This window comes from Thalassophryne amazonica, chromosome 5 (genome assembly GCF_902500255.1).
Source record: "Thalassophryne amazonica chromosome 5, fThaAma1.1, whole genome shotgun sequence".
NCBI classification, from domain to species: domain Eukaryota; kingdom Metazoa; phylum Chordata; class Actinopteri; order Batrachoidiformes; family Batrachoididae; genus Thalassophryne; species Thalassophryne amazonica.
Genome location: NC_047107.1, coordinates 120,354,407 through 120,370,898, shown reverse-complemented (window position 1 = coordinate 120,370,898; position 16,492 = coordinate 120,354,407). Strand labels below are relative to the sequence as shown.

At 40.9% G+C, this 16,492-nt stretch overlaps 1 protein-coding gene across 1 annotated transcript in view; it reads left to right on the top strand.

Moving 5' to 3' along the window:
• The window catches only part of fras1 (Fraser extracellular matrix complex subunit 1), a 786,018-nt gene that overhangs the window by 340,277 nt on the left and 429,249 nt on the right, over positions 1-16,492 (top strand). The window contains exons 15-17 of the mRNA XM_034171199.1: positions 4,671-4,811; positions 10,977-11,117; positions 11,202-11,369. Of these exons, the coding sequence (XP_034027090.1) occupies positions 4,671-4,811; positions 10,977-11,117; positions 11,202-11,369 (450 nt within the window). The remainder of the gene's footprint in view (positions 1-4,670; positions 4,812-10,976; positions 11,118-11,201; positions 11,370-16,492) is intronic.

The window sequence follows — 16,492 nt, the reverse complement described above, 5'->3', positions numbered from 1 at the left end:
GTGGTAAATATACCACTGTCCCAGCTTTTTTGAAACGTGTTGCAGGCATCCATTTCAAAATGAGCAAATATTTGCACAAAAACAATAACGTTTATCAGTTTGAACATTAAATATCTTGTCTTTTTGGTGCATTCAATTGCATATAGTTTGAAGAGGATTTGCAAATCATTGTATTCTGTTTTACATTTTACACACCGTCCCAACTACATTGGAATTGGGGTTGTTGGTCACCGAGTGGACATATGAGCAACTGCAGCATGTTATTTCATAATAAGACAGACTATCCAGAGTTATCAATCAATCAATCAATCAATTTTTTTTTATATAGCGCCAAATCACAACAAACAGTTGCCCCAAGGCGCCTTATATTGTAAGGCAAGGCCATACAATAATTATGTAAAACCCCAACGGTCAAAACGACCCCCTGTGAGCAAGCACTTGGCTACAGTGGGAAGGAAAAACTCCCTTTTAACAGGAAGAAACCTCCAGCAGAACCAGGCTCAGGGAGGGGCAGTCTTCTGCTGGGACTGGTTGGGGCTGAGGGAGAGAACCAGGAAAAAGACATGCTGTGGAGGGGAGCAGAGATCGATCACTAATGATTAAATGCAGAGTGGTGCATACAGAGCAAAAAGAGAAAGAAACAGTGCATCATGGGAACCCCCCAGCAGTCTACGTCTATAGCAGCATAACTAAGGGATGGTTCAGGGTCACCTGATCCAGCCCTAACTATAAGCTTTAGCAAAAAGGAAAGTTTTAAGCCTAATCTTAAAAGTAGAGAGGGTGTCTGTCTCCCTGATCTGAATTGGGAGCTGGTTCCACAGGAGAGGAGCCTGAAAGCTGAAGGCTCTGCCTCCCATTCTACTCTTACAAACCCTAGGAACTACAAGTAAGCCTGCAGTCTGAGAGCGAAGCACTCTATTGGGGTGATATGGTACTACGAGGTCCCTAAGATAAGATGGGACCTGATTATTCAAAACCTTATAAGTAAGAAGAAGAATTTTAAATTCTATTCTAGAATTAACAGGAAGCCAATGAAGAGAGGCCAATATGGGTGAGATATGCTCTCTCCTTCTAGTCCCCGTTAGTACTCTAGCTGCAGCATTTTGAATTAACTGAAGGCTTTTTAGGGAACTTTTAGGACAACCTGATAATAATGAATTACAATAGTCCAGCCTAGAGGAAATAAATGCATGAATTAGTTTTTCAGCATCACTCTGAGACAAGACCTTTCTAATTTTAGAGATATTGTGTAAATGCAAAAAAGCAGTCCTACATATTTGTTTAATATGCGCTTTGAATGACATATCCTGATCAAAAATGACTCCAAGATTTCTCACAGTATTACTAGAGGTCAGGGTAATGCCATTCAGAGTAAGGATCTGGTTAGACATCATGTTTCTAAGATTTGTGGGGCCAAGTACAATAACTTCAGTTTTATCTGAGTTTAAAAGCAGGAAATTAGAGGTCATCCATGTCTTTATGTAATTAATTGGTATGTGTCCTCTGGCTTCATGGATAGATAAAGCTGGGTATCATCTGCGTAACAATGAAAATGTAAGCAATACCGTCTAATAATACTGCCTAAGGGAAGCATGTATAAAGTGAATAAAATTGGTCCTAGCACAGAACCTTGTGGAACTCCATAATTAACTTTAGTCTGTGAAGAAGATTCCCCATTTACATGAACAAATTGTAATCTATTAGACAAATATGATTCAAACCACTGCAGCGCAGTGCCTTTAATACCTACGGCATGCTCTAATCTCTGTAATAAAATTTTATGGTCAACAGTATCAAAAGCAGCACTGAGGTCTAACAGAACAAGCACAGAGATGAGTCCACTGTCCGAGGCCATAAGAAGATCATTTGTAACCGTCACTAATGCTGTTTCTGTACTATGATGAATTCTAAAACCTGACTGAAACTCTTCAAATAGACCATTCCTCTGCAGATGATCAGTTAGCTGTTTTACAACTACCCTTTCAAGAATTTTTGAGAGAAAGGGAAGGTTGGAGATTGGCCTATAATTAGCTAAGATAGCTGGGTCAAGTGATGGCTTTTTAAGTAATGGTTTAATTACTGCCACCTTAAAGCCTGTGGTACATAGCCAACTAACAAAGATAGATTGATCATATTTAAGATCGAAGCATTAAATAATGGTAGGGCTTCCTTGAGCAGCCTGGTAGGAATGGGGTCTAATAAACATGTTGATGGTTTGGATGACGTAACTAATGAAAATAACTCAGACAGAACAATCGGAGAGAAAGAGTCTAACCAAATACCGGCATCACTGAAAGCAGCCAAAGATAACGATACGTCTTTGGGATGGTTATGAGTAATTTTTTCTCTAATAGTTAAAATGTTGTTAGCAAAGAAAGTCATGAAGTCATTACTAGTTAAAATTAATGGAATACTCAGCTCAATAGAGCTCTGACTCTTTGTCAGCCTGGCTACAGTGCTGAAAAGAAACCTGGGGTTGTTCTTATTTTCTTCAATTAGTGATGAGTAGAAAGATGTCCTAGCTTTACGGAGGGCGTTTTTATAGAGCAACAGACTCTTTTTCCAGGCTAAGTGAAGCTCTTCTAAATTAGTGAGACGCCATTTCCTCTCCAACTTACGGGTTATCTGCTTTAAGCTACGAGTTTGTGAGTTATACCACGGAGTCAGGCACTTCTGATTTAAAGCTCTCTTTTTCAGAGGAGCTACAGCATCCAAAGTTGTCTTCAATGAGGATGTAAAACTATTGACGAGATACTCTATCTCACTTACAGAGTTTAGGTAGCTACTCTGCTCTGTGTTGGTATATGGCATTAGAGAACATAAAGAAGGAATCATATCCTTAAACCTAGTTACAGTGCTTTCTGAAAGACTTCTAGTGTAATGAAACTTATTCCCCACTGCTGGGTAGTCCATCAGAGTAAATGTAAATGTTATTAAGAAATTATCAGACAGAAGGGAGTTTTCAGGGAATACTGTTAAGTCTTCTATTTCCATACCATAAGTCAGAACAAGATCTAAGATATGATTATAGTGGTGGGTGGACTCATTTACATTTTGAGCAAAGCCAATAGAGTCTAATAATAGATTAAATGCAGTGTTGAGGCTGTCATTCTCAGCATCTGTGTGGATGTTAAAATCGCCCACTATAATTATCTTATCTGAGCTAAGCACTAAGTCAGACAAAAGGTCTGAAAATTCACAGAGAAACTCACAGTAACGAACAGGTGGACGATAGATAATAACAAATAAAACTGGTTTTTGGGACTTCCAATTTGGATGGACAAGACTAAGAGTCAAGCTTTCAAATGAATTAAAGCTCTGTCTGGGTTTTTGATTAATTAATAAGCTGGAATGGAAGATTGCTGCTAATCCTCCGCCCCGGCCCGTGCTACGAGCATTCTGACAGTTAGTGTGACTCGGGGGTGTTGACTCATTTAAACTAACATATTCATCCTGCTGTAACCAGGTTTCTGTAAGGCAGAATAAATCAATATGTTGATCAATTATTATATCATTTACTAACAGGGACTTAGAAGCGAGAGACCTAATGTTTAATAGACCACATTTAACTGTTTTAGTCTGTGGTGCAGTTGAAGGTGCTATATTATTTTTTCTTTTTGAATTTTTATGCTTAAATAGATTTTTGCTGGTTATTGGTGGTCTGGGAGCAGACACCGTCTCTACGGGGATGGGGTAATGAGGGGATGGCAGGGGGAGAGAAGCTGCAGAGAGGTGTGTAAGACTACAACTCTGCTTCCTGGTCCCAACCCTGGATAGTCACGGTTTGGAGGATTTAAGAAAATTGGCCAGATTTCTAGAAATGAGAGCTGCTCCATCCAAAGTGGGATGGATGCCGTCTCTCCTAACAAGACCAGGTTTTCCCCAGAAGCTTTGCCAATTATCTATGAAGCCCACCTCATTTTTTGGACACCACTCAGACAGCCAGCAATTCAAGGAGAACATGCGGCTAAACATGTCACTCCCTTAAGTCCTTATCCTTAAGTCATTTGAGTTGTCAGATACTGTTTGATAATTTCAAACAGTTGGTAAGTCAAGTCTGGGAGTGTGTGCTGCTGCCTTACCTCACCGCATCCATAACACCATGGAACTGCCCTGGGTCCTGGACGGCAACCACCCAGCCAGAGAAATTGTCTATCCCCACGTTTTGTTTGACACAACGCCATTCCAGTGGTACTCAATTATGCTCCAAAGAGACCGAGCCCCAAAGCCAGCATTGGTAGTATCCACTTCTCACAACCTTACTGTAAAACAGGAAGCACCAAGACCCTAAAGCGGAGATATTGGCATTGCTAAACACCTCTGTCCATTGACCACATGACTCCATAAGCTCATTGTCCATGAAGTTGAGGTCGTTAAACCTTTTTTAGCCAAGAAACATGCCAAAGCCACTGGTTTCCACAACACTACCCAACAACCAGTCCATGCAAGCAGTGAACCATGTAGGAGCCAGAACACATCCCTGAGGAGCACCAGTTTTCTCTGGGAAAAGCTCAGTCTCACCATTCCCACATTTTGGCATGGGGTTGAATTTGCCACTCTGATGGTCTCTTCCTTTCGATGAAGAATCACTCTGTGATTTCTAAAGGGTGCAAAGTGCGTTTCATCATTTTGACAAGCAGCTATTAATGGATCCTTTCTTCACTCCACAGCCTGTGACACGTCCTGTGCCTCCTGTTTCCTGGACAACTCCAAGTGTATGAGCTGTCTGCCGGGGTACGCCTTGCATCATGGGAAATGTATTTCTGAGTGTCCAGCACATCATTTCTTTGATGCCCTCAGCAGGTGCAGAGGTAGGCAAACCAAGATTGTTGCTTTGTTTTAATGGTTAATGTCTTGCTTCCATCTGGCTCCCTTTTTTTTGTCCATTTTCACCTGAAACAGTTTAAATTAGTAAATAACAGGACATAATTTAAGTACATGTAAAGTCAGAACTAGTAAAAATGATGAAGGTGCTACATGTAGACCAATGATTCCCAAACTGTGGGCCATGGCCCCTTGGTGGGCTGGGACAGTACTGCGGTGGAGTGTGAGAAGTCATTAAAAGAAATGCATGTATTTATGAATTTTCAAATAAAGTTTAAAAATTCACAAAACCTTTTCACTCATTTTAAAAAATGTAATCACAACAAATAAAACTAAGCCCTGGCATTTTATTCTTCATTTATCAGAAGGAGTTTAAGTGTACGCGCGCGCGCGCGCACACACACACACACACACACACACACACACACACACACACTTGTCAGTCTAATTTTGATTTATTGTTGCCCAGTATTTCATTCTTTCGTTCATTTTTTGCTGCTTATCTGGGTCTGGGTTGCAGTGACAGTAGACCAAGCAGCTCATTCCACATTTCCTTATCCCTGGCCAAGTCCTATAACTCTTCTTGGGGGATCCCGAGGCTTTCGCAAGCCGTTTGGGAAATATGGTCCCTCCTAGGGCTTCCCCAGGGTCTCCTCCAAGTTGGACTTTCCTGGAAGACTATGGGCCATCCTCAACAGATGCCCAAACTACCTCAGCTGGCTCCTTTTGCTGTGAAGACGCAGCGGCTTTGCTATGATTATACCAAAGAACAGAGTTAGGACTCAAAATGCAGGGAGTATGGAAAAAGCCAAATAAGAATTTATTGTATAACTGCAAACGGTAAATGTGCACAAAGTCCAGGAAGGAGACATCAGGAGGGACAGACAACCAACTTGACCAGAATGCTCTCAAGTGGTGAGTTCTTGAACCAGGCGGGTGGTGAGCCAGAACCATGACCAGGCGGCGCCACAGGGCTGACAGGTGGTTGGAATGCTGAAGGCACAAGAAACGAGAGGTCAAAAATGCAGAACTGATCACAGAGAAACACATGCAAGAATAGTTTCACAGAGAAAACATGGAGCCCAGATACCACGCAGGGTAAGCTGAGTTTGAGGTGAGAGGAGAGAGGCGGGACCGTGGTAATAATACAGGTGCTGGTGAGCGGAATCAGCTCTTCGACGCAGCACCTGCAGAAATAAGAAGGGAGAGAGAGCAGAGCAGAAACCGAGGCAGCAAAATAGGCTTTACTCCAAGTTCCCTGCAGATAGTCGAGCTTCTCACCTTGTCCAGGAGTATAAGCCCAGATACCCAATGGAGGAATCTCATTTCTATCACTTGCCCCCAATCTCAATTCTCTTTTGTACCCCTTCCCCTTCCTCTTGGCCCTACCCCTACCCCTACGCCTACCCCTTTAAAACAAGGGGTAAGGTGAAGGGGTATGCCTCTAGCCCTATGAATTGAGACACACCTCTGCCTTAGGAGAAAAAAAAACTGCCGGTGTCAAACTGCCGTCTTCACTGTTTGTTAACATGGCAACCGAAATGCAACTTGTTGCAGTAGCCTGTTTGCTCTTTTTATTTTCTCACCTTTCTGCGTAAATGCAAAGAAATAGAAGAAGTCGCAGATTTCTTTGACGCATTGCAATCATGTCATGTTAATTAATTTAATTAATTTGTAATTTATAATAATAATAATAAATATTATTAATAATTAATTGATTAGTAATTTATTAATGTTAATGATACTAGTAATTAATCAATAATAATTAATATTCTTTGATTAATCATTAATTGATTGATTAGTAATTAATGAATTAGTAATTAAAATAATTTATGATAATAATTTATTGATTTATATAGCGCCAAATCATGACTAATCGCCTCAAGGCGCTTCACAAACATCATTTAAAAGCAGAATAAAATGAAATAAGATTAAAACACAATAAAAAAAATGTAAAACATAAATAAGTAAAAGAAGTAAAATAATAAAAATAATAAAAAAGACACACAGTTATAAAATACTAATGATAAAACAGGAAAACAGTTTATTTATTTAAAATAAATAAACACGAAATATATCAGTCTGTGTGCAATGAATGTATACATTATACAAGTTTCAATGGAATTACTGAAATAAATCAACTTTTTCATGATATTCTAATTATATGACCAGCACCTGTATGTATCAAATTTTCCCATTTTTTGCATCCAGCCCTATTTCCTTTAGAAATTTCCTTGACAAATAATATCAGTCTATTAGGATGTCAGGTTATGTGTTACACATATACATGTCTGTCTGTATATATTTTCCAACTTATTCCCATTGATGAAACTTCTCTTCATTTTCTGCCTGAAAGCTTATTAGGGGTCGAGTGTGTTCAGGGCTCCCTATTTGTTTACTAAATACACACACGTTACAAACCTTGAAATCCAACAGCAGGGATTGATATTATCCAAAGATTTATGAACATACAAATTAACATGCTTATCCTTTATCATGATTTTCTCCGTTGTGAGATATAAAAGTGTTTTATCGTAGCGTTCGTGTGTATATGCATTAGAACGCCTCAGCGCACGAGCGATGTTACGATATTCTTCAGAACGACAATATATGCAACATGCATCCAGCAGCATACACGTTGCTGTCATAGGCAACTGCCTGTAAAGTTTTTTGGCAAGTTATAACTTTCTAAACAGCGTAATTTGTAATGAAAGCCGCTTCATTTATGCGGCTCTTTCAGCGCCATGTTTGTTTTTTCGGAGAGAGCAGTAAGCTCCTCCTACCCCTCCAAACGGAGTGTGCATCCAGATTCACTCCAAACGGAGGGGTTTGAAGCCCTCCGCCTACCCCTCCGCCTCGCTACTAAAAGACAATTGAGACACCCCTCTGTCTCTTGTGCCCTCGCAAAAAGGAGGGGAAGGGGTAAGGGGAAGGGCCAAGGGGTAGAATTGAGACTCAGCCTTATTTATTCGTGCTTATTCTTTTGTTCATTAGCCAACGTTCAATCAATCAATCAATCAATTTTATTTATATAGCACCAAATCACAACAAACAGTTGCCCCAAGGCGCTTTATATTGTAAGGCAAGGCCATACAATAATTACGTAAAAACCCCAACGGTCAAAACGACCCCCTGTGAGCAAGCACTTGGCGACAGTGGGAAGGAAAAACTCCCTTTTAACAGGAAGAAACCTCCAGCAGAACCAGGCTCAGGGAGGGGCAGTCTAAGTCTATAGCAGCATAACTAAGGGATGGTTCAGGGTCACCTGATCCAGCCCTAACTATAAGCTTTAGCAAAAAGGAAAGTTTTAAGCCTAATCTTAAAAGTAGAGAGGGTGTCTGTCTCCCTGATCTGAATTGGGAGCTGGTTCCACAGGAGAGGAGCCTGAAAGCTGAAGGCTCTGCCTCCCATTCTACTCTTACAAACCCTAGGAACTACAAGTAAGCCTGCAGTCTGAGAGCGAAGCGCTCTATTGGGGTGATATGGTACTATGAGGTCCCTAAGATAAGATGGGACCTGATTATTCAAAACCTTATAAGTAAGAAGAAGAATTTTAAATTCTATTCTAGAATTAACAGGAAGCCAATGAAGAGAGGCCAATATGGGTGAGATATGCTCTCTCCTTCTAGTTCCTGTCAGTACTCTAGCTGCAGCATTTTGAATTAACTGAAGGCTTTTCAGGGAACTTTTAGGTCAACCTGATAATAATGAATTACAATAGTCCAGCCTAGAGGAAATAAATGCATGAATTCGTTTTTCAGCATCACTCTGAGACAAGACCTTTCTAATTTTAGAGATATTGCGTTCATGACCATAGGTGCGGATAGGAGGGTAAATCAAGAGTCTCTCACCTTCTGGCTCAGCTCAGTATTTGCTCTTTCAAATCTGCTAGCCTACATGCCTGCTTGGTTTGCAGTGTTGGATTACTGACACCATCTAAGTACGATGTTTCTGGCTGCGTTGCTCCATCTGTCCTGACATCACTTACCGGAGGTCGAGTAGGGATCCAAGACATCAATACTTGCTCAGTTACCTCCAAATGTCTTTCTATCTGCAGAGAGCTCAAAATCTGCATAGTAAATTAAAAGGTGTTTATTTGCCACAATTGATGATACTGTCTCTTGACCTCACACATGGATCTGATGCTTCTTGAAGTTTTATCAAGGCAACTGGACTTCTTGTTTAGTCGGGAAACGTAATGGGTCTGGAGTAATACTAGATCAGGCACACCCACATACGAGGTCTGTCAATAAAGTATAGGTCCTTTTTATTTTTTTCAAAAACTATATGGATTTCATTCATATGTTTTTACGTCAGACATGCTTGAACCCTCGTGCACATGCGTGAGTTTTTCCACGCCTGTCGGTGACGTCATTCGCCTGTGAGCACTCCTTGTGGGAGGAGTCGTCCAGCACCTCATCGGAATTCCTTTGTCTGAGAAGTTGCTGAGAGACTGGCGCTTCGTTTGATCAAAATTTTTTCTAAACCTGTGAGACACATCGAAGTGGACACGGTTCGAAAAATTAAGCTGGTTTTGAGTGAAAATTTTAACGGCTGATGAGAGATTTTGAGATGATACTGTCGCTTTAAGGACTTCCCACAGTGCGAGACGTCACGCAGCGCTCTCAGGCGCCGTCGTCAGCCTGTTTCAAGCTAAAAACCTCCACATTTCAGGCTCTATTGATCCAGGACGTCGTGAGAGAACAGAGAAGTTTCAGAAGAAGTCGGTTTCAGCATTTTATCCGGATATTCCACTGTTAAAGCAGATTTTTTTTAATGAAAGACGTGCGGTTGGATTGCAGCATCGGCTCACAGCTGCTGCTACGCTCCGGCACAGGAAAAACACCTCCGTTGGAAGCCTTAAGGACAAGTTGGAACATGTCCAGCTGTTAAACAATTTTTCATATACTCACTCCACTGAAAGCCATCAAAAGCCGCCTGGATTTTACAAATGGTTATCAACACGGAGGTGTTTTTCCTGTGCCGCCGCACCGCGCCGGCTGCGTCCTGACGCGCGGACCCGTCCGCACGTCTTTCATTAAAAAAGTCTCCTTTAACAGTGGAATATCCGGATAAAATGCTGAAACCGACTTCTTCTGAAACTTCTCTGTTCTCTCACGACGTCCTGGATCAATAGAGCCTGAAATGTGGAGCTTTTCAGCTTGAAACAGGCTGACAATGGCGCCTGAGAGTGCTGCGCGACGTCTCGCACCGTGGGAAGTCCTTAAAGCGACAGTATCACCTCAAAATCTCTCATCAGCCGTTAAAATTTTCACTGAAAACCAGCTTAATTTTTTGAACCGTGTCCACTTCGATGTGTCTCACAGGTTTAGAAAAAATTTTGATCAAACAAAGCGCCAGTCTCTCAGCAACTTCTCAGACAAAGGAATTCCGACGAGGGGCTGGACGACTCCTCCCACAAGGAGTGCTCACAGGCGAATGACGTCACTGACAGGCGTGGAAAAACTCACGCATGCGCACGAGGGTTCAAGTATGTCTGACGTAAAAACAAATGAATGAAATCCATATAGTTTTTGAAAAAAATAAAAAGGACCTATACTTTATTGACAGCCCTCGTATGCTCCTCCAGGGTGGGGTCCTCTGTTTTTAGCTGCAAACAGTCGTAACAGTGAACAATCACCCCGGTTACGCCCAAGATCTTCAGAATCTTTTCTATCATTATAGGGTCGTTAGACTAACGTCCCACTGGGGGAGGAGTGAAGTGGTTCTGATTTTTCTTAGAGGGGATGAAAGGGCAACATTGTAAGTTGTGGAAAGGTCTGTGGCCTCCTCCACTCCTGTCGACTGAATGCGTTTCACTGGATCTGATGATTATAAATTAGTGGGTTTTTTAACCTCTAAAGCAGGGGTGGCCAAGTTCGGTCCTCGAGAGCCACCTTCCTGACACTCTTAGTTGTCTCCCTGCTCCAACACACCTGAATCCAATGAAAGGCTCATTAAAAGTCTGCTAATGAGCCTTTTATTGGATTCAGGTGTGTTGGAGCAGGGAGACAACTAAGAGTGTCAGGAAGGTGGCTCTCAAGGACCGAACTTGGCCACCCCTGCTCTAAAGGATGGCTTGCTGTGAGATGTGTGAGTGTCTCTGCTTCAGAAAGTGTTCAGAGTTGAAGGTTTTGATGTTCCTTCTTCAGCCTGCCACAGCTCCTGCTCCTCATGTTGGGGTCCGTCAGTATCACAGTGTACCTCTTGCCTGGATGGTCTCCTGCTGCACCAGGGCCAGTGTGTGGACACCTGTGGGGAGGGACTCTACCCGCAGGACAGCAACTGTCACAGTAAAGACCTTCAGTTTCAGACTATTCTAATTTCATCACTACCTTAGAGAGACATTTAATCGTGTCGTCTGTAACTCCTCCCAGACTGTCACCCGTCCTGCCGTTCCTGTGTGGGACCTTTAGCCTCGGACTGTCTCCACTGCCTCAAACCAGAGGAGGCCCTCCAGCCACAGGCCGGTCACCTCCAGCACGGCATCTGCACGGCCACGTGTTCCTCCCACAGCTTTCTGGATGACCTACAGACGTGCAGAGGTGAGTGCAGAGATTTTGTTGCTGGAGTCCAGAGCCTAGAGCCTACAGTCCAGAGCCTAGAGCCTACAGTCCAGAGCCTAGACCCAACTGGTGTCTTGACAAACTGTAGAAAACAAACAAACAAAAATCCTCACAACACAGTAAAAATAATTAGATCTGCAAAATGGAAGTTTTGTGGAATACTTGATGTATTTTCTTTTAAACTACAACCCCTGGCAAAAATTATGGAATCACCGGCCTCAGAGGATGTTCATTCAGTTGTTTAATTTTGTAGAAAAAAAGCAGATCACAGACATGACACAAAACTAAAGTCGTTTCAAATGGCAACTTTCTGGCTTTAAGAAACACTATAAGAAATCAAGAAAAAAAGATTGTGGCAGTCAGTAACAGTTACTTTTTTAGACCAAGCAGAGGAAAAAAATATGGAATCACTCAATTCTGAGGAAAAAATTATGGAATCACCCTGTAAATTTTCATCCCCCAAATTAACACCTGCATCAAATCAGATCTGCTCATTGACATTGACCCTATGCCATGACATTGACCCTATGTGTCTTTTTGCAAGGAATGTTTTTGCAGTTTTTGCTCTATGGCAAGATGCATTATCATCTTGAAAAATGATTTCATCATCCCCAAACATCCTTTCAATTGTCCAAAATATCAACATAAACTTGTGCATTTATTGATGATGTAATGACAGCCATCTCCCCAGTGCCTTTACGTGACATGCAGCCCCATATCATCAATGACTGTGGAAATTTACATGTTCTCTTCAGGCAGTCATCTTTATAAATCTCATTGGAAAGGCACCAAACAAAAGTTCCAGCATCATCACCTTGCCCAATGCAGATTCGAGATTCATCACTGAATATGACTTTCATCCAGTCATCCACAGTCCACAATTGCTTTTCCTTAGCCCATTGTAACCTTGTTTTTTTCTGTTTAGGTGTTAATGATGCCTTTTGTTTAGCTTTTCTGTATGTAAATCCCATTTCCTTTAGGTGGTTTCTTACAGTTCGGTCACAGACGTTGACTCCAGTTTCCTCCCATTCGTTCCTCATTTGTTTTGTTGTACATTTTTTGATTTTTGAGACATATTGCTTTAAGTTTTCTGTCTTGACGCTTTGATGTCTTCCTTGGTCTACCAGTATGTTTGCCTTTAACAACCTTCCCATGTTGTTTGTATTTGGTCCAGAGTTTAGACACAGCTGACTGTGAACAACCAACATCTTTTGCAACATTGCGTGATGATTTACTCTCTTTTAAGAGTTTGATAATCCTCTCCTTTGTTTCAATTGACATCTCTCATGTTGGAGCCATGATTCATGTCAGTCCACTTGGTGCAACAGCTCTCCAAGGTGTGTTCACTCCTTTTTAGATGCAGACTAACGAGCAGATCTGATATGATGCAGGTGTTAGGTTTGGGGATGAAAATTTACAGGGTGATTCCATAATTTTTTCCTCAGAATTGAGTGATTCCATATTTTTTTTCCTCTGCTTGGTCTAAAAAAGTAACCGTTACTGACTGCTGCCACAATGTTTTTTTTCTTGATTTCTTATAGTGTTTCTTAAAGCCAGAAAGTTGCCATTTGAAATGACTTTAGTTTTGTGTCATGTCTGTGATCTGCTTTTTTTCTACAAAATTAAACAACTGAATGAACATCCTCTGAGGCCGGTGATTCCATAATTTTTGCCAGGGGTTGTATAAGGCCTGTTTTGAATGTTGTAATGATATTTTCAGACACAGATCACCTCCGGCGGTCACATTGTTGAATGCAGTTATTTGTTAACATAAACACTCAGAAGTCGTTTTCCTCTAAATTTGATGGAATGATTAGTGTTACTCACAGGAAGAACCCATTACATTTTGGGTTTAATCAATATCCAAGTGTGTGTTTTAACATAGTAAAGCCCGGGTCCCACCGAATAATAAGCCATGAATAATGAGCCACACATGGGTGTGTCAGCGACTGTTTGAAGAATGACCCACATTTTCATCGATCACGTATCCACTACTAAGGTGCCTCTATGTGCCTCTCTGTACCCCGCATGTGCCACGTAACAGCCTCTAGAGAGCCACGACCGACCTGTCATTAGCTTGCATCAGCCACGCTAAGCCACGTAGCGCCATGATAGCGCCATGATAACATGACGTTTGCGCACATTTAGGCATAGGTTTGGTCCAAACCTCCAGCCCTCCCACATTGACTGCTTTAATTATATACACCTGCTGCCGCAACTCATGTGGATTACTTTAAAAAAAAAAAAATGTATTTCTTCCACAGCTTACAAGTCACCATGATACAACTTTTAACTTTGTGTTATGTCTTCAAAATTGGTCTTTTGCCCGCTCTACTTCTGCTCTGCGCTGCTTTTAGCAGCTTCACTGGAGTTATTTCTTAAACACACAGCCACTTTTACACAGTCATCCAAATGTTAACTTTGTGTTCGTCTATTATTGACTGAAAAATCACTCCTTTGTGAGCTGGCGTTGTGCCTAAATGATCCTTTGGAGCGTGATGAGTCACTGCCTCAGTGTGCAGTGCGCACACACAGCGGAGCTCATGTGATCCATTAACAAGATATTAAATCAACCACAGACATACCTTAACAGCTAGGAACTGTTTTATCAAGCTATAAAAACATTAAAAATAGTTACTTTAAGCTGTTCAAAATACATTCCACATGGAGCAGCAAAGAGAGGAAAAAAGCATCCAGATGAAACAGTCCTCTGTGATTCCAGAAGCGATTAGAGGTGTTTTCAGCTTCCAAGGTTTGGCAGAAAATGATTAATCCGCTACAAAATAATTATTTTATATACAGCGTCCAGCGCACAGAGCAGGTGGAACTGTGTGTGCAAGAGGGCAGCTGCTCCAAAAATAGCCTCTCAGGTCCTGCGTAGCTTCCAGGCACATGGATTATTATGGGTTTTTAGCAGACTCGTAAGCACCACGCACCTGCCTCTACGTTGTCGTAGTAACTCATACACAAACTGCCCCATGCTGTTGTTGCTAAATTTTGAAGATCTTGAGCGCCACGCTCAGAGAGGAGCCTCGTTAACTGAAGATAAAGCCTCTAAGAGCCACTCTGAGCCACGGAACTCCCATGATAGTTGAAGAAACCCTCTTATAGCAAAAAAAAAAAAAAGCTGCGTGGCTCATTATTCATCCTTCAATATTTAGTGGGACCAGGGCTTAAGATGCTGCTTTTTTCTTAATATTTTGCTAATTTCCTTAAAAAGGAAATAAAGCTGCTAAACTATAGAATAATAACTTAAAATCTAAGGCTGTTATTACATATTGTATGATGATTTATTTACTTGCTTGTGTGAATTATTTGCACCACTTACTACACTGCAGTGAAGTAGTTGTTTCATTGTACTGGAAAAGTCGGTCTCCTGTGCATATGACACCAAAGTTCCTGGACACCATAATGATGATCTTTGGTGCACAATCTAAAGACCATAGTGCAAGTGCATTAGGGGCACAGCCTGACTGATATCTCCGTCGGCCACTAATATCGGTCGAAATGAACCTTTCACCAAGATATCGGTATCATGGTTGTTTTTGCCAATATAAAAATTTTTTTTTTTTTTTTTTTACTGAAGAAACAATGCAGAATAATTCTGTCATTATGCAGTTTGTCCAGCAGAGGGTGCACTGATGGCATTTGTTTGTGTCAAGAAAGGCTGGGAGCCCATCACCCCTTGGTCACATTAGCTAAAGGAGACAGAGGCGAAGTGACCAGCTGCCATTCACTGTCAACCAAATTTATACTTATGTATAATAAAGTTAGTTCTTGTTTAAACTATAAAATATCAAACATATATTACCTTTTTTGTCATACAGGTTTGATAATGAAGTCTTATGAATCATTGCCATTTTTATGTATATATCAGCAGATGTGTCAATAGCATAATTTTTTTGCTTGCTAATATCGGTATCATATTGGCCCCCTCCAAAAATCTATATCAGCTGGGCTCTAATTTAGAGGTGTGTTCAACTCCACATTGCTATTTACAAGGTGCATAATCTGATCATAGAGTGAAACACAGATTGCAAAAGTGTCGTACTTAGTCACTTAATGAATTGTGTGTGTGTGTGTGTGTGTGTGTGTGTGTGTGTGTGTGTGTGTGTGTGTGTGTGTGTGTGTGTGTGTGTGTGTGTGTGTGTCACTGTGTCTGATGCATTCATAATTCATTTTATTGTGTGTATAAATAGGCATATACAAAGTATAATAAAAGCACACATCAGTACATTAAAGTGATACAAAATTTAACACTTGTAAGAACATTAGATTTAAAATCACATCAATGACATTATTATGATTATGAGCCTCAAATAATCTTAGAATTGAAATAACATTCAAATAACATTTAGATTGAGGTGGTATAATATCTGTCATAATTGTTTTTGAAGGAATTTACATCAAGTGAGAGTACTATCTGCTCAGGGAGGCTGTTCCACAAACATACAACTCTATTACTAAAACTAAACTTCCTAATATTAAGACTTGATCTTTTCACCTCAACAGTGAGTTCATGACCTCTAAGGCCTTTGTACCTTCGTCTAGTAAATAAAGTATTGGGGTCAACTGCCTCAGAACCATGTAAAATTTTGTACATTTCTATTAGGTCACCCCGAACTCTTCTCTGCATTTGATGCATTCCTGTTTGAAGGTGAAATCATCAAGTGTTAGATTGTAAATCTCCAATTTGCCTGGGTATAATGGGGAATGAATTCAAAAGACTCAAAAACCACAGATAACTTTAATTTTAAATGTTGTATTAAATAAAATCTTTCCTGGACAGGAAGGTGCTAAAAAGCCTGCAGGCTGACTAACTCCACCCCCTGCCTGCCTTTTACCCTCTGTACTCCAGCCATGCCCCAGATGGACAGGCCACTACCCTCAGCATGAATCAGTAAAGTCATATGTGTTTACATGGAACATGTTGCATTTAACATTTATTTATGTGCGGTGTGCTGCTCACATTGTTATATAAACATTATGTGTAAAAGTAAAACTGTGTTTGTGTAGCATGATAAGCAGATGAACAGTATGCCTCATGGCGTTTCAGAGGAAAAATGAGGATATTATTATTATTATCAATATTATTAGTATTA